General features: G+C 44.4%; 1 protein-coding gene across 11 annotated transcripts in view; it reads right to left on the bottom strand.

Moving 5' to 3' along the window:
• The window catches only part of PRR5L (proline rich 5 like), a 66009-nt gene that overhangs the window by 26044 nt on the left and 14394 nt on the right, over positions 1-25571 (bottom strand). For 7 of the 11 annotated variants that reach the window (XM_056527890.1, XM_056527900.1, XM_056527894.1 and 4 more), the window contains exons 2-3: positions 6989-7242; positions 1101-1181 (exon numbers count right to left, since the gene is read on the bottom strand). In XM_056527890.1, coding sequence (XP_056383865.1) covers positions 1101-1181; positions 6989-7242 — 335 coding nt within the window. Of the gene's footprint in view, positions 1-1100; positions 1198-5742; positions 5823-6988; positions 7243-8106; positions 8211-8619; positions 8712-25571 lie in introns of those variants that run through there. The other 4 variants (XM_056527897.1, XM_056527896.1, XM_056527899.1 and 1 more) reach the window with 4 other exon arrangements.

Genomic DNA, 25571 nt, shown 5'->3' with positions numbered 1-25571 from the left:
GCACCGATTGACCAATCAGGGCTTCCAGCGGGGAATATGAATTCATGGCACTGTAACGTCATATTCCCCGCCAGAAGCCATGATTGGTCAATCGGTGCCAACCAATCAGGGATCATGGTGGGGAAAATGATGCCACTGCAGTTTTTGAGCCAAAGCCAGAAGTGTACTCAAATGGAATGGGAAATATAAAGGAAGGGCTTACACTTCTCCTCCCTTATGGATCCACTTCTGACTTTGGCTCAAAAACTGCAGTGGCAGTATTCCAAAAACTACCAGTAAAAAAACAAGTGGAAACTTAGCCTAAGAGAAGCAGCGGAGCAGTGAAGTAGCAGAGCAATATGGCTGGGCCGTTGGGACCAGTATATCTGTGGGGACCGCATTCCTACTACTGTATATGGGGGGCATAAAGAAGATTATGGGGGCCTATAACTATATGGGGCAGTATTGGGGCCTACAACTATATATGGGGGCAGTATAAGGGACTACAACTATATGGGAGCATATCACATCCAATCCCCTTCATCCAACCATACCGATTCCCTTCAATACCTTGGTTGAACTTGATGGACGTACCGTATGTCTTTTTTCAACCATACTAACTATGTAACTATAGGGACCTCCAACTATAAATGGAAGCAGTATAAGGGCCTATAATTACATAAGGGGCAGTATAGGGGTCTCCATCTATATATGGGGGCAGTATAGGGACCTACAACTATACATGGGGGGTAGAACAGGGGTCTACAACTATATCTGGAGACAGTATAAAGGCCTGCAATTATATATGGGGAAGTATAGGGGCTTATAACTATATATGGGGGCAGTATAGGGGCCTACAAAAATATTTATAATGTCTCAAGTAAATATGGTCAGCCTAGCTATCAGCCATGTTGGCTTCTGATTATATGGATTAGGTGGAGTTGTAATCAATTTATTAAAGACCAGGTATTGATGTGTTCTGGGTAGTCATGTGACCTGTGAATCTAACAGCTGGGTGTGAGAATAGTGATAAGGCAGCAGGTGAGTGTGAGAAGTGTCGGGTCTGTGATACTTGCGGTGGTGTGAGTGGAGCTGACCTCGCTCACAGCTGTGCTCCGTACCTGACATTCTCGTTGAGGGAGTAGAGCTCGTTGGCTTGCAGGCCTCCTCCTTTGAACACGTTGATGACAGCGCTCTGCACGCTGAGGAAGGAAACCACTGAACATTCAGTATGTGACATCTGTCCCAGAACAGCCAAGTATTGTGAATGCAAAATGTGGTGACATAATAACAACAACATAAAGGGAGCAAAATAACAATATACAGAGAGCAATAGGACAACATACAGAGAGCAAAAGGACAACATACAGAGAGCAAAAGAACAACATACAGAGAGAAAAAGAACAATATAAAGAGAGCAAAATATCAACATACAGAGAGCAAAATAACAACATACAGAGAGCAAAAGAACAACATACATAGAGCAAAAGAACAACATACAGAGAGCAAAAGAACAATATAAAGAGAGCAAAATATCAACATACAGAGAGCAAAATAACAACATACAGAGAGCAAAAGGACAACACACAGAGAGCAAAATAACAGCATACAGAGAGCAAAAGGACAACATACAGAGAGCAAAAGGACAACATACAGAGAGCAATAGGACAACATACAGAGAGCAAAAGGACAACACATAGAGAGCAAAAGAACAACATACAGAGAACAAAAGAACAATATAAAGAGAGCAAAAGAACAACATACAGAGAGCAAAATAACAACATACAAAGAGCAAAACAACAACATACAGAGAGCAAAAGAACAACCTACAGAGAGCAAAAGAACAATATAAAGAGAGCAAAATATCAACATACAGAGAGCAAAAGAACAACATACAGAGAGCAAAAGGACAACATACAGAGAGCAAAAGAACAACATACAGAGAGCAAAAGAACAACATACAGAGAGCAATAGGACAACACATAGAGAGCAAAAGATCAACATACAGAGAGCAAAAGGACAACACATAGAGAGCAAAAGAACAACATACAGAGAGCAATAGGACAACACATAGAGAGCAAAAGAACAACATACAGAGAGCAAAAGGACAACATACAGAGAGCTAAAGAACAACATACAGAGAGCAATAGGACAACATACAGAGAGCAAAAGGACAACACATAGAGAGCAAAAGAACAACATACAGAGAGCAATAGGACAACACATAGAGAGCAAAAGAACAACATACAGAGAGCAAAAGGACAACACATAGAGAGCAAAAGAACAACAGAGAACAAAAGAACAACATGCAGAGAGCAAAAGATCAACATACAGAGAGCAAAAGAACAACATACAGAGAGCAAAATATCAACATACAGAGAGCAAAATAACAACATACAGAGAGCAAAATATCAACATACAGAGAGCAAAAGAACAATATACAGAGAGCAAAACAATAACATACAGAGAGCAAAACAACAACATACAGAGAGCAAAAGGACAACATACAGAGAGCAAAAGAACAACATACAGAGAGCAAAAGGACAACATACAGAGAGCTAAAGAACAACATACAGAGAGCAATAGGACAACATACAGAGAGCAAAAGAACAACATACAGAGAGCAAAAGAATATACAGAGAGCAAAAGGACAACATACAGAGAGCTAAAGGACAACATACAGAGAGCAATAGGACAACATACAGAGAGCAATAGAACAACATACAGAGAGCAATAGAACAACATACAGAGAGCAAAACAACAACATACAGAGAGCAAAAGAACAACATACAGAGAGCAATAGAACAACATACAGAGAGCAAAAGAACAACATACAGAGAGCAATAGGACAACATACAGAGAGCAATAGGACAACATACAGAGAGCAATAGAACAACATACAGAGAGCAAAACAACAACATACAGAGAGCAAAAGAACAACATACAGAGAGCAAAAGAACAACATACAGAGAGCAAAAGATCAACATACAGAGAGCAAAAGATCAACATACAGAGAGCAAAAGATCAACATACAGAGAGCAATAGAACAACATACAGAGAGCAATAGAACAACATACAGAGAGCAAAAGCACAACATACAGAGAGCAATAGGACAACATACAGAGAGCAAAAGAACAACATACAGAGAGCAAAAGAACAACATACAGAGAGCAAAAGATCAACATACAGAGAACAAAACATCAACATACAGAGAGCAAAATATCAACATACAGAGAGCAAAAGAACAACATACAGAGAGCAAAAGAACATACAGAGAGCTAAAGGACAACATACAGAGAGCAATAGAACAACATACAGAGAGCAAAACAACAACATACAGAGAGCAAAAGAACAACATACAGAGAACAATAGAACAACATACAGAGAGCAAAAGAACAACATACAGAGAGCAATAGGACAACATACAGAGAGCAAAAGAACAACATACAGAGAGCAATAGAACAACATACAGAGAGCAAAAGAACAACATACAGAGAGCAATAGAACAACATACAGAGAGCAAAAGAACAACATACAGAGAGCAATAGGACAACATACAGAGAGCAAAAGCACAACATACAGAGAGCAATAGGACAACATACAGAGAGCAAAAGCACAACATACAGAGAGCAATAGGACAACATACAGAGAGCAATAGAACAACATACAGAGAGCAAAACAACAACATACAGAGAGCAAAAGAACAACATACAGAGAGCAATAGAACAACATACAGAGAGCAAAAGATCAACATACAGAGAACAAAACATCAACATACAGAGAGCAAAATATCAACATACAGAGAGCAATAGAACAACATACAGAGAGCAATAGAACAACATACAGAGAGTAGAGACTTTGCATATAGTAGAGAATCTCCCCAAAATTTTATTAATAATAATAATAATAATAATTTAGGATTCATTCATGGAAGCTGTAATGGCAGCCATATTGGTTGTCACCCAGCTTTCCCAGATTAGAATATCAAATAAATATGCCTAGTTAGTTAACAACCTTTGCATTGTTGGCCACATAGAAGGCCACCCAGCTTTCCTTAAAGAAAAAATACAACTTTTTTTGGAGTCCGATGTCTGAGCACAACATGATATGGGCAGCCGCCAGCTCATGGATATCTTGCCAGGCCTTTGTGTTCTTCAGGGGAAATGCTCAATAGGACAGTGAACTCAATCACCTGAATGCCAAATCCACATTGCGACATATATATGGAGGGGACATGACCTATTATCACTAGTGATGAGCGTCAGGGGCCATATTTGAATTTGCGATATTTTGCGAATATATGGACGCATATTCGCTAAGTTCATTCTCTTTTTTTTTTCATGCGAAAATTCGTAAATGAAGAGGGAGATCAGTGTCCAGTCTGGAAGTGCCGATATTCGCATAAATTCGCATAAATATTTGCATTAAAAAAAAACTAATATCCGTCATAACGAATATATATCCCTATTCTAAAATATTCGTAAAATCGCAAAGTGCCGATATTCACTGTAAAAATTTTCATTTCATGTATTCGCGATCATCACTAATTATCATCGCCAGTGATTTTTCCCACAACAATACTATACTATACATACTACAGATCAGTGTTTCCCAGCCAGTGTGCCTCCAGCTGTTGCAAAACTACAACTTCCAGCATGCCCGGACAGCCAAAGGCTGTCCAGGCATTCTGGGAGTTGTAGTTTTACAACAGCTGTAGGCCCCCTGGTTGCAAAACAATGCTATAGGCGGTCAATACACCTGCTGTGGGCGACCGGCAAAGACTAGAGACAGCAAAGGCTGTGGTTGGCACAGTATGGTGGTTTATGTGGCTGGTGCAGTGTTGTAGGGACACGCGTGGCCGGTGCGGTGTTATAGGGACACGCGTGGCCGGTGCGGTGTTATAGGGACACGCGTGGCCGGTGCGGTGTTATAGGGACACGCGTGGCCGGTGCGGTGTTATAGGGACACGCGTGGCCGGTGCGGTGTTATAGGGACGCGTGGCCGGTGCGGTGTTATAGGGACGCGTGGCCGGTGCGGTGTTATAGGGACACGCGTGGCCGGTGCGGTGTTATAGGGACACTCGTGGCCGGTGCGGTGTTATAGGGACACGCGTGGCTGGTGCAGTGTTATAGGGACACACGTGGCTGGTACAATGCAATAGAGACATACGTGGCTGGTGCAGCGTTATGGAGGCATAAGTGGCTGGTGCAGTGTTATAGGGACACGCGTGGCCGGTGCAGCGTTATAGGGACACGCGTGGCCGGTACAATGCAATAGAGACATACGTGGCTGGTTCATCTCTCTAATGTTAGCATAATGGAGAAAGGGGACAGGTCTGACAATCAGGTGGCCAATCTGAAGGGAAGGTTGCTGAGGCCTTGTGTCTATATGTAGGGGTGTGAAGAGGGGCTGTAGTGTGGACCCCCGGAGAGAAGGATTTATTTCTACATAGATTTGATCTTTAAAGCAGGAAACGTGTCCCTGCCAGCAGTGCTGTGTCCCGCTACCATGTGCCATTTATAATACCGGGGGCTTCATATATGGATGGGGGGGCCCGGGAGTGACTGCTACCTCTACACCCCCTATAGCTGCACCCCAGGGGACTGCAAAGCTTAATCCTACAAAGGAAAAAGAAATCCAGAGGCCTTTTTAGGTCAGCTATAGGATTATCTGCGGGATTAGAGCTTAGTGCCACAAATACAGCATAGTAAACATGGCAGCCTGCATATATTACAATACAGTATACAGGATTATGTCACATACTGAGGACATCTACATCAAGTTCTATTTACTATCGGATTCTGGGAAAGCTGGATGACAACCAGTTAGGGTTACCCCCTTTCCTGCAAAAAAACAAAACAATTACCGATCATGCTAATTTGCATTATTAATTATATATGTGTGACATCACAGGATACACATATGTGGGGACATTTTGTCCTATTCTGACTAGAGATGAGCGAACTTACAGTAAATTCGATTCGTCACGAACTTCTTGGCTCGACAGTTGATGACTTATCCTGCATAAATTAGTTCAGCTTTCAGGTGCTCCCGTGGGCTGGAAAAGGTGGATACAGTCCTAGGAGACTCTTTCTTAGGACTGTATCCACCTTTTCCAGCCCACCGGAGCACCAGAAAGCTGAACTAATTTATGCAGGAAAAGTCATCAACTGCCGAGCCGAGAAGTTCGTGACGAATCGAATTTACTGTAAGTTCGCTCATCTCTAATTCTGACCCCTATAACTTTTTTAATCGCTTTTTTTTGTTTTGATGTGGCTTTTTGATCGCTTTTTTTTAAATTAAATTCAGGAGTTGCGGTTAGTTACGAACTACAACTCCCAGCATGCCCTGATACAGCCTGTGGTTCAGCAGCTGCCCCAAATGAAAACTACAACTCCCAGCATGTTGGACGATATAGTAGTATATAGTATAGGTCAATGTTTCCCAACCAGGGGTGCCTCCAGCTGTTGCAAAACTACAACTCCCAGCATGTTGGACTATATAGTATTATATAGTATAGGCTGTCCGGGCATGCTGGGAGTTGTAGATTTGCAACAGCTGGAGGCGCTCTGGTTGGGAAACACTTGTATAGTATATGGTGCAGCATTCCGGAAGTTGGAGGATTGGTTGGATAAATACCGGCCGTTGTATTGCTGGTATTTTTAATACAAAAATACCGGCAGGATGGTCAAAATACCGCCATTACCGCCATTACCGCTCCCAGAATCCTCAGCATCAAATCTGCCGGGTTATTTTAAGTGAAGGAAAGCGATTGCAGTTTGGGAAGCGAATGCGTTCTGTAATGGCAGCCATATTGTTTTTTTTACCCAACTTCCCTAGCTCTGAAGTCATTTGGTCATGACAGAGACGTCACCACATACTTGCAGGATTCTGGAAAAGCTGGATGGGAGCTTTAATGGCGGTATTATAACCACCCAAGAATCTAGACATAAGAGAGGAGGGTGTATTCTCGCATACATTGAGGATATACGTATATATGTCACTGTACCTGTTCCACACGGCGCTGGAGTTGAGCTGCACGGCCTGTCTGCCGGCATAAAACCGCGGTAAGTCGCTGAGCGCCGGGGAGCTCATGAAGCGAGGGCGAGGACGCCGGAATGACCCCATCTTGCTGAACTGCACCGTGAAGTACGGCAGCAGGGTCTGACTCCCAGTCATGCGGGCAGGAGGGTAAATGCCAGACGTGGCCAGCTCTACGGCAGACGCGGTGATGCAGGGCAGCGGGCGAGGGAACGGGAGAAACTGTAAAGAGACAATATGGTTTATTAGTCATTTATCTGTACAAAACGGCAAAATTAGGAACGGGACTACAGATAGGAACCATGGAGGAGATTTATCAAAACCTCTGTGGAGGAAAAGTTGCCCAGTTGCCATGGCAACCAATCAGAGCACTACTTTCATTTTTGAAATGGCCTCTCAAAAATGAAAGAAGGAATCTGATTGGTTGCTATTGGCAACTTTTCCTCCACAGACCGGATACTACGTTTACTACGTTTTGGGGTCCCGTCAGAAAACCGGATACGGGTCAAAAATGAGCCGACCGGAGTCAAACAGCTCATTAAAGGGGTACTACCGTGCTGACAACTTATCCCCTATCTAAAGGATAGGGGATAAGTTGCCTGATCGCGCGGGGTCCCGCCGCTGGGGACCTCCGCGATCTCGCAGACAGCACCCCGCTCTCATCAGGCCCCGGAGCGAACATCCGCTCCGGGTCTGATGACGGGGCCGGTGATCGTGATGACACAGCTCCGCCCCATGTGATGTCACGCTCCGCCCCCTCAATGCAAGTCTATGGCAGGGGCGAGAGCTGTCTCGCCCGCTGCCATAGACTTACATTGAGGGGGCGGAGCGTGATGTCACATGGGGGTGGAGCCGTGACGTCACGATACTCCGGCCTCGTGATCGGCAGTCATCAGACCTGGAGCGATGTTCGCTCCGGGGCCTGATGAGAGCGGGGTGCTGCGTGCGAGATCGTGGGGGTCCCCAGCAACGGGATCCCGCGCGATCAGGCAACTTATCCCCTATCCTTTAGATAGGGGCTAAGTTGTCAGCACGGTAGTACCCCTTTAAAGTCAATGGATTAGGGCGTCGGTCCGGCTGGCGTACGGGAGCGCACGGTTTTCCCCTCTCCTCGCCGGATCCGCCACCCGTAGAGTGAAAACGCGGTGTGCATGCACCCTAAGGAAGGGGCCTCTGACTGCCGTGTTTTGGCTCCTTCCCCCCCCCCTGTTCTGGTGATCTTTGGTTTTACCTAATTTACATGACCTGTTCATGTGATAGGCATCCCGGCTAATTATATTATTAAAGTTTCTTTAACCTATTAAATATGGGGTTTTCACACCAATAAGAAATCACCCCAAGTTATTTAACCCCGTTTTTCCCGGGTTTTTCCTCTTTTCAGATCGTTTTCCCTCCCACCCTGTTTATATACATGTTTTCTGTTAAGCCACGGCGGAAAAATTGTATAATATTTATTTTCGACACGTAGGCTGACTTGTACCCCGGGGAACGTAACGCTGCGTGTCTTTCTGTATGTAACAATTACTTTTGATATTTTAATAAAACCGTGGCCCACCCCCCACACACACAAAAAAGTTATTGGTTTTGGTGTTTTATTACGTATAATGTCACGCAAGTGTTTTCTTCCTGGTTTCCCTGTTCCCCTTTCCTAAATTGATAGTCACGGCAGTCTGTAAAAACAAAAGAATCCAAAAATGGTTTGTAATGATGGATAGAGGAGGGTAACGGGCAGTGGGTTGAGAGGTCACGACCTGTGACCCCATGACACACATGACACCCACTGCTGCACCTGCTATATACGTGTCCCTGTGACACCCACAAGGATTACAAAGGCCGTAACAAATCACCGTTTTTATAAGAAATCATCTTAATTTTTCCATCTGTTTCAGCTAAGGCATATTGTTATTTTCCGAAGTATCTGAGGTGAGTATTAGAGATGAGCGAACTTACAGTAAATTCGATTCGTCACGAACTTCTCGGCTCGGCAGTTGATAACTTATCCTGCATAAATTAGTTCAGTATCAGGTGCTCCGGTGGGCTGGAAAAGGTGGATACAGTCCTAGGAGACTCTTTCCTAGGACTGTATCCACCTTTTCCAGCCCACCGGAGTACCTGAAAGCTGAACTAATTTATGCACGATAAGGCATCAACTGCCGAGCCGAGAAGTTCGTGACGAATCGAATTTACTGTAAGTTCGCTCATCTCTAGTGAGTATTATGGGGTTCTGCAGCAGTTGAGGTGAGTATTATGGGGTTCTGCAGCAGTTGAGGTGAGTATTATGGGGTTCTGCAGCAGTTGAGGTGAGTATTATGGGGTTCTGCAGCAGCTGCGGTGAGTATTATGGGGTTCTGCAGCAGCTGAGGTGAGTATTATGATGATCCTGCAGCAGCTGAGGGAAGTATTTTTAGGTCCTGAAGCAGCTAAGGCAGTGTTTCCCAACCAAGGTGCCTCCAGCTGTTGCAAAACTACAACTCCCAACATGCCCGGACAGCCTTTGGCTGTCCGGGCATGCTGGGTGTTGTAGTTTTGCAACAGCTGGAGGCACCCTGGTTGGGAAACACTGATCTAAGGTGAGTATTATGAGGTTCTGCAGCAGCTGAGGTGAGTATTATGATGCCCTGCAGCAGCCAAAGTGAGTATTATAATGGTCTGCAGCAACTGATGTGAGTATTATAAGGTCCTGAAGCAGCTGAGGAAAATATTTTTAGGTCCTGAAGCAGCTAAGGCGGTGTTTCCCAACCAAGGTGCCTCCAGCTGTTGCAAAACTACAACTCCCCACATGATGGGTGTTGTAGCTTTGCAACAGCTGGAGGCACCTTGGTTGGGAAACACTGAGCCAAGGTGACTATTATGAGGTTCTGCAGAAGCTGAAGTGAGTATTATAATGGCCTGCAGCAACTGATGTCTGTATTATAAGGTCCTGCAGCAGCTGAGGAAAGTATTTTTAGGTCCTGAAGCAGCTAAGGCTGTGTTTCCCAACCAAGGTGCCTCCAGCTGTTGCAAAACTACAACTCCCAACATGCCCGGACAGCCTTTGGCTGTCCGGGCATGCTGGGTGTTGTAGTTTGCAACAGCTGGAGGCACCCTGGTTGGGAAACACTGAGCTAAGGTGAGTATTATGAGGTTCTGCAGCAGCTGAGGTGTCTATAATGATGTTCTGCAGCAGCTGAAGTGAGTATTATAATGGCCTGCAGCAACTGATGTCTGTATCATAAGGTCCTGCAGCAGCTGAGGAAAGTATTTTTAGGTACTGAAGCAGCTAAGGCAGTGTTTCCCAACCAGGGTTTCTCCAGCTGTTGCAAAACTACAACTCCCAACATGCCCGGACAGCCTTATACTGGGTGTTGTAGTTTTGCAACAGCTGGAGGCACCGTGGTTGGGTAACACTGAGCTAAGGTGAGTATTATAAGGTTCTGCAGCAGCTGAGGTGAGTATTATGATGCTCTGTGACCATTTAATACATTAAGTGCTCCTACACATTACAACACACAAAAAAAGGGTATAGAAAAATGCTTTACTTAGGCTGCATTCACATCTCGTTTTTACATTACGGGTGCCGGATCCGGCTGGGGGAGGGGCAAACCGGGCTCTCCCGGACCAGTGCTGAACTCCATTCACTTTAATGAGCCTAAGGGAGTCAAACGGTGACTCCGGGCGGCTCATTTTTGACCTGTATCCAGTTTTGTGACCGGACCTAAAACCGTAGTCCGGTCAGGAAACCGCATACGGGTCAAAAATGAGCCGACCAGAGTCACCGTTTGACTCCCTTCGGCTCATTAAAGTGAATGGAGTTCAGCGCTGGTCTGGCTGGGGTACAGGAGAGCCCGGTTTGCCCCTCCCCAGCCGGATCCGGCACTCGTAATGTAAAAAACAAGATGTGAATGCAGCCTTACACCTACAATGATAAATGCTTCACTTACACCTACAATGATAAATGCTTCACTTACACCTACAATGATAAATGCTTCACTTACACCTACAATGATAAATGCTTCACTTACACCTACAATGATAAATGCTTCACTTACACCTACAATGATAAATGCTTCACTTACACCTACAATGATAAATGCTTCACTTACACCTACAATGATAAATGCTTCACTTACACCTACAATGATAAATGCTTCACTTACACCTACAATGATAAATGCTTCACTTACACCTACAATGATAAATGCTTTACTTACACCTACAATGATAAATGCCGGCCTATATGTAGTAATGCATAGTAGGGAACCCACCTTTACGATGTCACTATACCCCAATACTGTTTATATACAGGACAGCATCTGTATTACGGCTTTGTGCCTACCCTCCCCAAATAAATCAGCGCTAGAATCTGGTTTGTCTGAATCGGACCTTATCCATGGTGTCCTTATTCAGGAATTTATGGTAATTCACCTAAAGATAAAATTACATTTTTTAAGCCGATTTTTTTTCCCCTTTTATCATGAGACATTTATGACCTTTGCAGAATATGTCGGAGGCTGCTATATATTTTCGTTTTCTGGGCCACATATGAGCAATCTGTCTAGAATGGAAGTTTCCTAATAACCGCAGCCTTCCGGCCCCCGAGTGATCGCAATGTGCGCGGTCCGTGTAGATGTGCAGATGTGATGTGTGTCCCCGTGTATGTGATGTTTTTGGAGAACTTGAGATCTTACTCCACTCTCTGTTCATTACTTCCCTTAGTCACAGGCTGGCTACAATTAACCCCTCATTGTAATGGTGTTCCTCGAAAACACAAGTGAGTCCTTACAATGTACACATCCAAAATTCCTACATCTTTTAAGTCTTTTTAATTTTATTTAACTTAAAGGTGTACTCCGACCCTAGACATCTTATCCCCTATCCAAAGGACAGGGGATAAGATGTCAGATCACCGCAGTCCCGCTGCTGGGGATCCCCGGGATCCCCGCTGCGGCACCTCGCTATCATTATTGCACAGAGCGAGTTCGCTCTGCACGTAATGACGGGCGATACAGGGGCCGGAGCATCGTTACGTCACGGCTCCGCCCCTCGTGACGTCACGGCACGCCCCCTCAATACATGTCTATGGGAGGGGGCGTGCCAGTCATCACGCCCCCTGCCATAGACTTGCATTAAGGGGGACGGGCTGTGATGTAATGAGGGGCGGAGCCATGATGTCACGCTGCTCCGTCCCCTGTATCGCCCGTCATTACATGCAGAGCGAACTTGCTCTGTGTAGTAATGATAGCGCGGTGCCGTAGCGGGGATCCCCAGGGTCCGCAATCTGACATCTTATCCCCTATCCTTTGGATAGGGGATAAGATGTCTGGGGGCGGAGAACCCCTTTAAATGGGCACTGTCAGATATAAAAACTTTTTCTATGTTGTACATCTCGGCAAAACAATAGTTTTTCTAATATACTTCTTTAAAAAATGTTCACATTTTATTAAAGAAACTACCTTTGAAAATCCCACCACTAGGGGTCCCCATACCTCCTGGGACACTGATGATTCCCACAGCAGCATGAGTGTGTCCAAGGGTCATGGACAGGAGATGGCTGATTGACAAGGCTGCAGGAGGAACACAGCCTGCAGCAACACTGCCAACATTTACCAAACATGTGCCTCCAGCTGTTGCAAAACTACAACTCCAAGCATGCCTGGACAGTCAAAGGATGATGCACCTGAATGACATAGGAAACCACTGTAGTTTTAGCACTAAACCTTTGCACTAATTTAGGAAGATGTAAGTTATGCACTCACCATATCGGCCCTGATTTACTAAGAGTGTTGTGTAGGTTTCTTTGTGGGTTTTAATTCCCTACAATTTTTTTTGTACAAGGTATTTACTAAGGTTTCTCTACGTTTTGCACTTTTTCCTACATTTTGCTTTTTTTTTTTTACACATGTTCTGATCTGTAGGGTTTTCCTCAGCTCAAACCCACTACATTTTCTGGGGAAACCTTAGTAAATAAGTTGAGTTTTTGTGAAAATGTCGGGAACACGCCCCTTTTCTGTGGTCACACCCCTTTTCCAGATGGCCACACCCCTTTTTGGGTTTTCTCAGTAAAATGTAGAGTTAGTCGGGTTTTTCTCAATTTCGGCCGTAACAAATCACCATTTTTATAAGAAATCATATTAAGTTCTCCCTCTGTTGCAGCTAAGGCGTATTGTTATGTGCCGCAGCATCTGAGGTGAGTATTATGGGGTTCTGCAGCAGTTGAGGTGAGTATTATGATGGTCTGCAGCAACTGATGTGTGTATTATAAGGTCCTGCAGCAGCTGAAGAAAGTATTTTTAGGTCCTGATGCAGCTAAGGCGGTGTTTCCCAACCAGGGTGCCTCCAGCTGTTGCAAAACTACAACTCCCAACATGCCCGGACAGCCTTTGGCTGTCCGGGCATGCTGGCTGATGTAGTTTTGCAACAGCTGGAGACACCCTGTTTGGGAAACACTGAGCTAAGGTGAGTATTATGAGGTTCTGCAGCAGCTGAGGTGAGTATTATAATGGCCTGCAGCAACTGATGTGTGTATTATAAGGTCCTGCAGCAGCTGAGGAAATAATTTTTAGGTCCTGATGCAGCTAAGGCGGTGTTTCCCAACCAGGGTGCCTCCAGCTGTTGCAAAACTACAACTTCCAACATGCCCGGACAGCCTTTGTAAAATGGAGAGTTAGTCGGGATTTTCTCAATTCTGGCGCAAATTGTGTCGCAGACAGAATCTGGCACACAACCTGACAAAACATGTTGGATTTGCAATAGTAAATTAGGGCCATTGTCTTTGGTGGTAGAGTACAGGCAATCTCCAATAATCATTTTGTGTGTGTGTGTGTGTGTACAGGATAAAACCAGAGAGGAAAGGGTTACAGAACAGGGCTGCCAGGCTTGCTCTGAGAGCAGTGAGTCAGCAGAATGAGGGAGGGGGAGGAGTTATCACAGTGCAGGCAAGAGATGGACACGCCCCCTCCCTTTGGGAACATGGGAAAGACATTGAGCAGCTGTAATTTGCTATTTTTTAAGTGAACTGTCGCTGATAGATACATAAAAATTACATGTACATAATCAGGATTAGGTGCTGAGGAACATTTAACAGTTTTTTTTTTTTGTTTTTTTGTGTGGGATCTGACAGGTACGCTTTAAAGGGGTATTCCAGGAAAAACATTTTTTTATATCAACTGGCTCCAACCAGTTCTGGTAGTGCTATACTTCCCCAATAAAGCTCTGCACCATACTGCAACATTGACCTGTTAATCCTTCCAGTACTTATCAATTGCTGTATGCTCCACAGGAAGTTCTTTTTTTTTTAAATTTCTTTCCTGTCTGACCACAGTGCTCTCTGCTGACACCTTGTTACGCCGAGCGCTCCGGGTCCCCGTTCCTCCCCGGAGCGCTCGCAACATCCTCGCAATTGCAGCGCCCCAGTCAGACCTGCTGACCGGGTGCGCTGCGATACCTCTCCCAGCCGGGATGCGATTCGCAATGCGGCAGGCGCCCGCTCGCGATGCGCTTCCCGGCTCCCGTACCTGACTCGCTCTCCGTCGGTCTTGTCCCGGCGCGCGCGGCCCCGCTCTCTAGGGCGCGCGCGCGCCGGGTCTCTGCAATTTAAAGGGCCACTGCGCCACTGATTGGCGCAGTTAGTTTTATTAGTGTGTTCACCTGTGCACTCCCTATGTATACCTCACTTCCCCTGCACTCCCTCGCCGGATCTTGTTGCCATTGTGCCAGTGAAAGCGTTTCCTTGTGTATCCCAAGCCAGTGTTCCAGACCTTCTGCCGTTGCCCCTGACTACGATCCTTGCTGCCTGCCCCGACCTTCTGCTACGTCCGACCTTGCTCTTGTCTACTCCCTTGTACCGCGCCTATCTTCAGCAGTCAGAGAGGTTGAGCCGTTGCTGGTGGATACGACCTGGTTGCTACCGCCGCTGCAAGACCATCCCGCTTTGCGGCGGGCTCTGGTGAATACCAGTAGCAACTTAGAACCGGTCCACCAGCACGGTCCACGCCAATCCCTCTCTGGCACAGAGGATCCACCACCTGCCAGCCGAATCGTGACACACCTCTGTCCATTTTAGGGAGCAAATCCTCATAGAAAACCTCTACAGTTTCTGACATGGTCAGAGGTCTCAGCAGAGAGCACTTTGGTCAGACAGAAAGGAAATTCAAAAAGAAAAGCACTTCCTCTGGAGCATACAGCAGCTTATAAGTACTGGAAGAATTATGATGTTTTAATAGAATTAACTTTCAAATCTGTTTAACTGTTTGGCACCAGTTGATAAAAAAAAATAAAAAAATTCCAGTGGAGTACCCCTTTAAAGATCTGCGCCACACTGCAACTTTGACCTGATAAATTGGCCTAAAAATGGTTCACAAGGATTCTTGGAGTCATATTTTCAAAGGCAGGACTATTCATAGGCCGGTACAATGTGTGGTCCCCAGTCATTCATGCCCTAAGGTCTTTTTTAAAGGGAAGTTGTCTCTAGGACAGGATCGTGTATCTGTATAATGTCAGATCAGGTTAACATTAGTGGGTGCAGTAATAGCTACCAAATAGTTTCCTAAATTTTAATATGGAAACCAAAGAAAGTGAGAGTCCTTCTTCTTTGTACTGTGCTATACTGCCGGAATATGTTTCACTTGACTCCTCTGGGGAGGGGCTTATAGGGAAAGCTTTTTCAATCAAATAATAAGCACTTTGGGGGAATTTTCGGGAATTTTCAGTAACAGCGCCCTCTAGTTCACTTTTAGAAGAATTAAAGGGGTTATCCAGGAAAAAAAAACTTAGATATATATATATAAAATCAACTGGCTTCAGAAAGGTAAACAGATTTGTAAATTACTTCTCTTGAAAAATCTTAATTCTTTCAGTACTAATGAGCTGCTGAAGTTGAGTTGTTCTTTTCTGTCTAAGTACTCTCTGATGACACCGGTCTCGGGAACTGTCCAGAGTAAGTAGCAAATCCCCCATAGCAAACCTCTTCTACTCTGTGCAGTTCCCGAGACAGGCAGAGATGTCAGCAGAGAGCACTGTTGCCAGACAGAAAAGAACAACTCAACTTCAGCAGCTGATAATTATTGGAAGGATTAAGATTTTTTTTTTTTATAGAAGTGATTTACAAATCTGTTTAACTTTCTGATGCCAGTGAGCTATATATATATATATATATATATATATATATATAATTTAAAATTAAAATAAAAGTGTTTTCGTGCAATACCCCTTTAAAAAGGATGACACACGCTCAAAGAAATTTCAGCCATGAAATGACTAAACTCCTTATCCCAATGTTTTCCAACAAGGGTGCCTCCAGCTGTTGCAAAACTACAACTCCCAGCATGCCCGGACAGCCTTCGGCTGTCCGGGCATGCTGGGAGTAGTAGTTTTGCAACAGCTGGAGGCACCCTGGTTGGGAAACACTGCCTTATCCAGAAGCCTCCCTCCCGATCATCACTAGTACTTTTCCTCCACGCCGCAAGATAACGTATAGTCCAGAGAAACACCTATAAACTCTCGTAGATTGTCATCATTGGACACTATTGAAGAATTTGGAGTTATCGATTAGCTTTTATATCAGTCAATGATTAACCGTGTAATCTATAAACCCTCCCGGGGTTATAACAATAGAATGAGGATGTTGTAAGGTCAGGGGTTAAATATGAAGCGATCACATGGAGGCACCAGCTGAATATATAACGTATTATCGTATAATAGCTGTGCGCGTCTACTGCCTTATGCCTCTCATTATGTCCTTAGCATTTTTCTTTGACATGGTCTTCATTGCAAACCTAAAAATGACCCTATGATAAATCCAGTGGAACCAACAAAACTCCAAACAAAACATGATACCACTTAAAAAGCCAAGATATAGCTGTGGTGGCCCAGTATGACAGGTGTTACCCCGTGCTCCTGCTGTCCTGTCAGGCAGCCTCCTTCAGTGTCCCCAAGGCCCCCTGCACTTGTTTCCCCCATTGTAAATATGTTTTACCATGTAAAGTGTTATACAATGTAATGTTGCTTTAAGAGTTATACCATGTGATATGTCATGTGATTGTTACCCAGGAGGTACCAGTGACCAGGTGATCTCCGGGGTGACCTATGGCCTCCCTGCTAGTCTCCCCCATATAAGCCCTGGGTGGAGCTTCTCTCTCTCTCTTCGGCTGAAGTCCAGTGCACTCGTCTAGTGTGTGTATCCAGAGTGTTGGAGACCTCAAAGTCCAGTCCTGCAGCCGCCATCAAGTCAAGTAAGATAAAGTCACAGCTTTATGAGTCAAGTCAGTCCCTGTCATCTGTCAAGTCAGCGTGGTCTGCATTCAGTTGCCCAGTACTACTACAAGTCTAAGCAAGCCCTTAAGGTCTCTGTGTCACTGGTCACCTCCGTGGGCCCTGGCTGAACTGTATAGACTTTACCATCTGTCTACCCTCAGTAAAGATACCGTTGGCTGTAACTTGGTGTCGGAGTCATTATTGCCCCGTGCCTAGCCCAGGATCCAGCGGTATACCTTCGGGTGGTTATAGGCTAAACCATGCCATGGCGTCACGAATACAAGGGGTTAATGCCATCTGCCCCTAGGGTAACAACATCTGCCCTGCCCCACACCCCACTACCACATAGCAAAGACAAGAAAAGGGATAGCACTTAAAGGGGTACTCCGGTGGAAAACCTTTTTTTTTTCTTTAAATGAACTGGTGCCAGAAAGTTAAACAGATTTGCAAATTAACTTCTATTAAAAAAGCTTTACTCTTCCAGTACCTAATAGCAGCTGTATGCTACAGAGGAAATTCTTTTCTTTTTGAATTTCTATTTTGTCTTGTCCACAGTGCTCTCTGCTGACACCTCTGTCAGTGTCAGGAACTGTCTAGAGCAGCATAAGTTTGCTATGGGGATTTTCTCCTGCTCTGGACAGTTCCTGACACGGACAGAGGTGTCAGCAGAGAGCACTGTGGTCAGACTGGAAAGAAATTCAAAAAGAAAAGAATTTCCTCTGTAGCATACAGCTGCTAATAAGTAATGGAAGGGTAAATATTTTTCTTAAAAGAAGTCATTTACAAATCTGTTTAACTTTCTGGCACCAGTTGATTTAAAAAAAAATTTTTTTTTTCACCTTAGTACCTTTAAAGGGGTATTCCAGGAAAAAACTTTTTTTTATATCAACTTGCTCCAGAAAGTTAAACAGATTTGTAAATTACTTCTATTAAAAATTCTTAATCCTTTCAATAATTATCAGCTGCTGAAGTTGAGTTGTTTTTTTCTGTCTGGCAACAGTGCTCTCTGCTAACATCTCTGCTTGTCTGGGGAACTGCACAGAGTAGAAGAGGTTTGCTATGGAGATTTGCTTCTAAACTGGGCGGTTCCCGAGACAGGTGTCATCAGAGAGCACTTAGACAGAAAAGAACAACTCAACTTCAGCAGCTCATAAGTACTGAAAGGATTAAGATTTTTTAATAGAAGTAATTTACAAATCTGTTTAACTTTCTGGAGCCAGTTGAGATTTATATATATATATATATATATATATATATATATATATGACTGTTGAGACCCAATTAGCTCCTAGCAGGCTATAACTACCCCTCCCCCTTACTACAATAATTAATTAAATAATAACTGACACAACAACAATTCAACTTTTCCGTGGGTGGGGATCGGCCAAAGCTTTATTTATAAAATTACTTATATAAATAACAATTTAACTGTAACAAAGACACCGATTGGCTTCTTGCCAACCCGAGAGGTGCTGCCGCACTGTCCTGTGTGGAGGTCTACCCCGGGTTGACCCCGCTTTCACCGTCTTCTTACCGCCAAGCTGTGACTTACAATAAACAGAGATACAAAAAGGGAGGGAGGGAGGGCAAAACTCCGGGTCCTGGGCAGATTGAGGGGGGAAGGGAGGCACCACAGCTATAAATACCCAGGGGAGGGCCCCTGAAAGCCCGGGAAACTATTAGACCCCTGATTGGTGCACTCCTTCCCCCCCACCCATGGGACATACCACTATAGTTAGCAACAAGTTTTTACAGGCGGGGGAGGGGGCTAAAAAACATTGCCTGTATATTTCTTAACCCCTTAACTGCTCACCAGTCAGGGGGCAAGCTAGTTATGCACAGCTTGCCCCTCCAATATATATATATATATATATATATATATATATATATATATATAAAAGTTTTTTCCTGGATAACCCCTTTAAGGCCGATAAGGGTCTTTGTACAGCTTGAGGTTGGTGATCAGTGATCAGTGGTGCACATAGAAAAACGGGGAACCATAGAAAAGATCAACGTGTCGCCCTTATTATGATTACCATCCAGGTCAGAGGGACCTGATCTTGTCCTCTCTCTTGGTCCTATTTCTTGTTTGCTCACAATTTAGATTCTCTGGGGAGGGAAGTGCTGCAGCAGCAAAGACATAAAAACCAGCATATAATGGGCCCTTTATCTTTCTATGGGGCCCATTGTCTGCCCCTTTGGTACATAAGTCATCGCCATTGATCTACCTTAAGACGTTACACAAGACAGACATTACTGATAAAGATTCCGCCCCAAAGGTAGTAAATGACAAACTCAGCTCTGCTACATCAGTGAAGGCGTACCCGATGTGTTCGCCAGATAAATGGGATTGTTTAGATACTGAGCCATTATATTCTAAAGAGATGGCCTGCGGTTTTATTTGGGTTGGCTCTGTCCACCATGGGGCACCATTCAGTTCCTTTATCTTCTCTTCTTCTGCATACAATACGGTGCCCAGAAACAATTGGGGGTCATAGTCTAGATCAATACGCAATTCAAGGTAATCCTTAGTCTGGCCACACACATTTCCAGACACGGGGGTTGTTCTAATCCTGGACCAAAAATGGAATATGACCAACTTAGAGAAGCCTTTTGGAACATACAAGGTCACTGCCATCTGGGGGGAGGCCTCGGAGGACCATGGCAGGTTTCCACCACCTAGATACTGAGACTTTTATCATTTAGGGGAAACCCTGTCTGCATGTACAAGGGGTAAATACTGTGGTAGAGGGTGTGATGCAAAGGGAAGATGGCAATAACCCCTTGTATTCGTGACGCCAGGGCGTGGTTCATCCTCAATACCACCCAAAGATATACCGCTGGATCCTGGGCTAGGCACAGGGGCAATAAGGACTCCGACGCCAAGTTAAGGACAACTTTAGCTTTACTGAGGTTAGACAGGTGGAAAAGTCTATACAGATCAGCCAGGCCCAATGGAGGAGAGCAGTTACTTCAGAGACCTTAAAGGGGTACTCCGCTGCTCAGCGTTAGAAACAAACTGTTTCCAACGCTGGAGTCGGTACCGGGAGCTTGTGATGTCACAGCCTCGCTCCCTTATGACGTCAAGCCACGCCCCCTCAATGCAAGTCTATGGGAGGGGGCGTGACAGCTGTCACGCCCCCTCCCATAGACTTGCATTGAGGGGGTGTGACGTGATGTCACAGGGGCGCTATGACGTCACCAGCGTTCGGAACAGTTACAGGCCACGTTGACTAGACAGATGACTTTGACTTGACTGACTTGTGACTGACAATGCAGTGACTGTAGTTACTGGCAGGTTTGTAGCTTGTGGCTGCGGACTGGACTTGAGGCCTCCTATGACTCCGGACACTTAGGCTCGGCTTGACTGGACCTCAGCAAAGACTAAGAGAGAAGAGAATTCTCCCAGGGTTTATATGGGGGAGACTCTGGTGGGATCCCATTGGTCATTCCTAGGTCACCTGATTACTGATACCTCCTGGGTAACAATCACATGACAAATCACATGGTAAACAGTCTTAAAGATACAACACTCTTGCATATATATAACATAGGAATAATATACAATTAAAACAAACAGATGCAGGGGGGCCCGGGGGACACTGCAGGAGGCTGCCTGACAGGACAGTAAGGGTACGGGGTAACAACTCCTATACTGGGCCACCACAATACCATAAACTCCCTCCCTATACAGTTGCTATGGGGCCCATAATCCAACCCTCCACCCTGATAACTTTGGAGTAGCCATCTCTAGGTAGGGTCCTGGTTGTAAGAATGATGGAGGCCGCTGAGCTCTTTCTCTAAAGTCTCACGTGGTCATCGTCCCCGACTCTCATGATAAAATCATTGTCCACGTGCCGACCGTCTCCGCTCTCGTGTCATCAGACAGTCCGCTCTGTGAACTTTACTCTGATATTAACCCATAAGTCTGAGATTCTATTTAGGATCCTGCATCGTAGGGGGAGGGGACGGACAAAATCTGATGACCAGGGTCAGAGTTGGGTGACCCTAAAGTTCTCCGATCCTCGCTCTCTTCCACAGTAATACCATAATGGACGCCAGACGACCTCTGTAATACTGACCTACATATTACTGAGAAATACACCGAGCGAGGCAGCAACAAGCCGCCTGCCAACTACTGTACTGCCGAACCAATGGCCCCATCTCCTAACCATGTGCTTGTCTACCGGGCTGGGGAAGCTGGGGGAGTACTGTGAGACAGCTTTCCCAGGCTCCTGAATAGAATATCTGTCTGGTAAAGAGGCCATATTGGAGCCCCCGTACTGAGGTGTTCTCTCCCTTCTCTCTCTTCTCTCAGCCCTCAATAGATCTTCTCTCTAGATAGATATGAGATAGATATGAGATAAATAGATAGATAGATATGAGATAGATATGAGATAGATAGATATGAGAGAGATAGATAGATATATAGATATGAGATAGATAGATAGATATATGATATATAGATATGAGATAGATAGATAGATAGATAGATATATGATAGATAGATAGATATGAGATAGATGTTAGATAGATATGAGATAGATAGAGAGATAGATAGATAGATAGATAGATATGAGATAGATGGATATGAGATAGATAGATATGAGATAGATAGATAGATATGAGATATATAGATATTAGATAGATAGATAGATATGAGATAGATAGATAGCAATCCAAGGGAAGCAGCACCCCAAAAAAAACAGGTAGCATGGTGCACGCAGAACCGAACCCCGGTCAATGGTCCATATGTAGATAAATTAGTAGAAATCCGCAGCAGATATGAGATATGAGATAGATAGATAGATAGATATGAGAGATAGATAGATAGATAGATAGATAGATATGAGATAGATAGATATGAGATAGATAGATATGAGATAGATAGATAGATATGAGAGATAGATAGATAGATAGATATGAGATAGATATGAGATAGATATGAGATAGATAGATATGAGATAGATAGATAGATATGAGAGATAGATAGATAGATAGATAAATAGATATGAGATAGATAGATAGATATGAGATAGATATGAGATAGATAGATATGAGATAGAGATGAGATAAATAGATAGATATGAGATAGATAGATATGAGATAGATAGATACATATGAGATAGATATGAGATAGATAGATAGATAGATATGAGATAGAGAGATACATATGAGATAGATAGATAGATAGAGAGATAGATATGAGATAGATAGATAGATATGAGATAGATAGATAGATAGATAGATATGAGATAGAGAGATACATATGAGATAGAGAGATAGATATGAGATAGATATGAGATAGATATGAGATAGATAGATATGAGATAGATAGATAGATATGAGATAGATATGAGATAGATATGAGATAGATATGAGATAGATAGATATGAGATAGAGAGATAAATATGAGATAGAGAGATAGATATGAGATAGATATGAGATATATATAGATAGATGATAGATAGATATGAGATAGATAGATATGAGATAGAGAGAGATAAGATAGATAGATAGTATATAGCTGCTTTTATAGACCGTTCAGTGTCACCCAGCTTTCCTGTAATCCTGAAAGGCTACATTGGCATAATTATAGATCTACTTTTTCCATATTACATCACACACCCAGACAGCGCCCCCAACCCGCATGATAGATATGTCCAAAATTCTACATGTGAGTGTGACTTCAGGGTCATGTGTAGACAGATGGAGCTTTCTATACCAAGTGCCTGCGCTACTACTTAACCCCTTCAGTACCTGGGTAGTTTCCCGTCCAATTACAGTTGAGCTATGTAGGAAGGTGATGGTATCATAGAGGGCACGTAGTCATATATTTTGCATTAGGGGATTGATTTTACCATTTCCCGACCATATAGATCAGTGGTTTCCAAACTTTGACCCTCAAGCTGTTGCAAAACTACAACTTCCAGCATGCCCGGACAGCTGTTGGCTGTCCGGGCATGCTGGGAGTTGTAGTTTTGCAACAGCTGGAGGCACCCTGTTTAAAAAAAAAAAAAAAAACTTCTCTAAGCAGAACAAACCCCCAAAGGCAACATAAAACCCATCTCCCTACAGCGTGAAAACAATATAGGGCAATTTATAGGGTTCGTCAGGAGTTTATACATAATCCTACAGCGAGCACAAGACTAAACACATACTGCCCAATTAACCCTCAAAACGCCATCTCTGTCAGCAGTGCCAGCCATGATGCCACCATAACACCGCCAGCCAAAAGGAAACATAACACCACCAAAGCACATCTATAACACTGGCAGTCAAAGTGCCACATAACAGTGCCCCCATAAGTCCCCATTACATGGCCAGCAACTAATCCCCTATTATAGGGGCCGATATTAGTCCCCATTACAAGGCCCACCTATAGTCCCCATTACAGGGCCCACCTATAGTCCCCATTACAGGGCCCACCTATAGTCCCCATTACAGGGCCCACCGCTAATCCTCATTACAGAGGCTTTCAATAGTCCCCATTACAAGGCCCCCAAAGAGTCCCCATACCATGGCCCACCATTAGTCCCCATAACAGAGCCCGCCACTAGTCCCCATTACAGGGCCCGCCAATAGTCCTCATTACAGGGCCCGCCAATAGTCTTCATTACAGGGCCTGACAATAGTCCTCATTACAGGGCCTGCCGTTAGTCCCCATAACAGGGCCAGCCACTAGTCCCCATTACTGGGCCCTCCAATAGTCCCCATTAAAGGGCCCACCATGAGTCCCCATAACAGGGCCCGCCAATAGTCCCCATTACAAGGCCCGCCAATAGTCCCCATTACAAGGCTCGCCAATAGTCCTCATTACAGGGCCCGCCAATAGTCTTCATTACAGGGCCCGCCAATAGTCCCCATTACAGGGCCCACCAATAGTCCCCATTACAGGGCCCACCAATAGTCCCCATTACAGGGCCTGCCAATAGTCCCCATTACAGGGCCCACCAATAGTCCCCATTACAGGGCCCGCCAATAGTCCCCATTACAGGGCCTGCCAAAAGTCCCCATTACAGGGCCCGCCAATAGTCCCCATTACAGGGCCAATAGTCCTCATTACAAGGCCCGCCATTAGTCCCCATTACAATGCCCACCACTAGTCCCCATAACAGTCCACCACAGGGTTCCATAACAATGTCCACAGTAGGCCACTATAGCGGTGACAGCCACAGTGTCTCATAGCACTGCCGGACACAGTGACCATATTGTAGCATTAGCCTCAATAACAATAGGTCTACACATATTTACTGCCAATCTGCAACACAATCTACACAACGTGACCGTTCACACAGGACTGAAATGCTGCCAAACTGTTGGAGATCTGATCAAAATTTAGATCACCCTATTGAAGTTAAATGGGTATTCCAGTCCCTAAAAACTTGGGGGTTGGGTCGGATTGGGGTGGAAGGAGTCTGGTGGGTCCCAGGAGTCCTATAATGCCCTGGTATCTCCCAAAAACAATGCACGGAGTCCATACCAACTCAGCAAAAATGTTATAGGGCAACCCAGTGTAGGGGCCCGATTCTGCAGATCAGAACTCCCATGATCAGATACTGTGGATAGGGGATACATTTTAAGGGCTGGAATACCCCTTTATTTGGGAAATTCTGCATCATTTCAATTCTGTGTGAACATACCCTTGGTGAAAATCCACAATGGATGTTGGGGCTCTTGAATGTTGCTATATAGTTCAGTGTTTTTCAAATAGTGTGCCTCCAGCTGTTGCAAAAACTACAACTCCCACATTTTCTAGCATGCCCATTTGATCAGATTTGACCATTTTCCGACCATATAAATCAGTGGTTTCCAAACTTTGACCCTCAAGCTGTTGCAAAACTACAACTTCCAGCATGCCCGGACAGCCGTTGGCTGTCCGGGCATTCTGGGAGTTGTAGTTTTGCAACAGCTGGAGGCACACTGATATAGTGTGTCTTATTGACTTCTACACACCAGAGTAATCCGCAGGTTATAATCTTCTATAATGTGGCTAATCATTGTTTACACAGTCCCTGCGGTTCCTCTTTCTGAAGTTCCCGTATGAAATGACTCATCCATAAAGTCCTTTTTTTTTTAGACAGTAAACACCTGTAATACCTATAAAATACATACCAGCCAGGCTACACATGCATTCTTTTTTTCACAAACAAGCACGAGCGGCCAAAACATGTGAAAGTACACGCACTGGAAACCATCAGTAAGTACATGCAGTTTTTTCTGCCATTTTCAGGTCAATAATTTACGATTTTATACATATATATAGTCTCCCTTTCTTTAGAGAGTCTAGACAGCATATACATATATGCTGTCTAGACTCT

The sequence above is a fragment of the Hyla sarda genome, chromosome 6 (assembly GCF_029499605.1).
Source record: "Hyla sarda isolate aHylSar1 chromosome 6, aHylSar1.hap1, whole genome shotgun sequence".
Taxonomy (NCBI): Eukaryota; Metazoa; Chordata; class Amphibia; order Anura; family Hylidae; genus Hyla; species Hyla sarda.
This window is presented reverse-complemented; position numbering and strand designations above follow the sequence as displayed.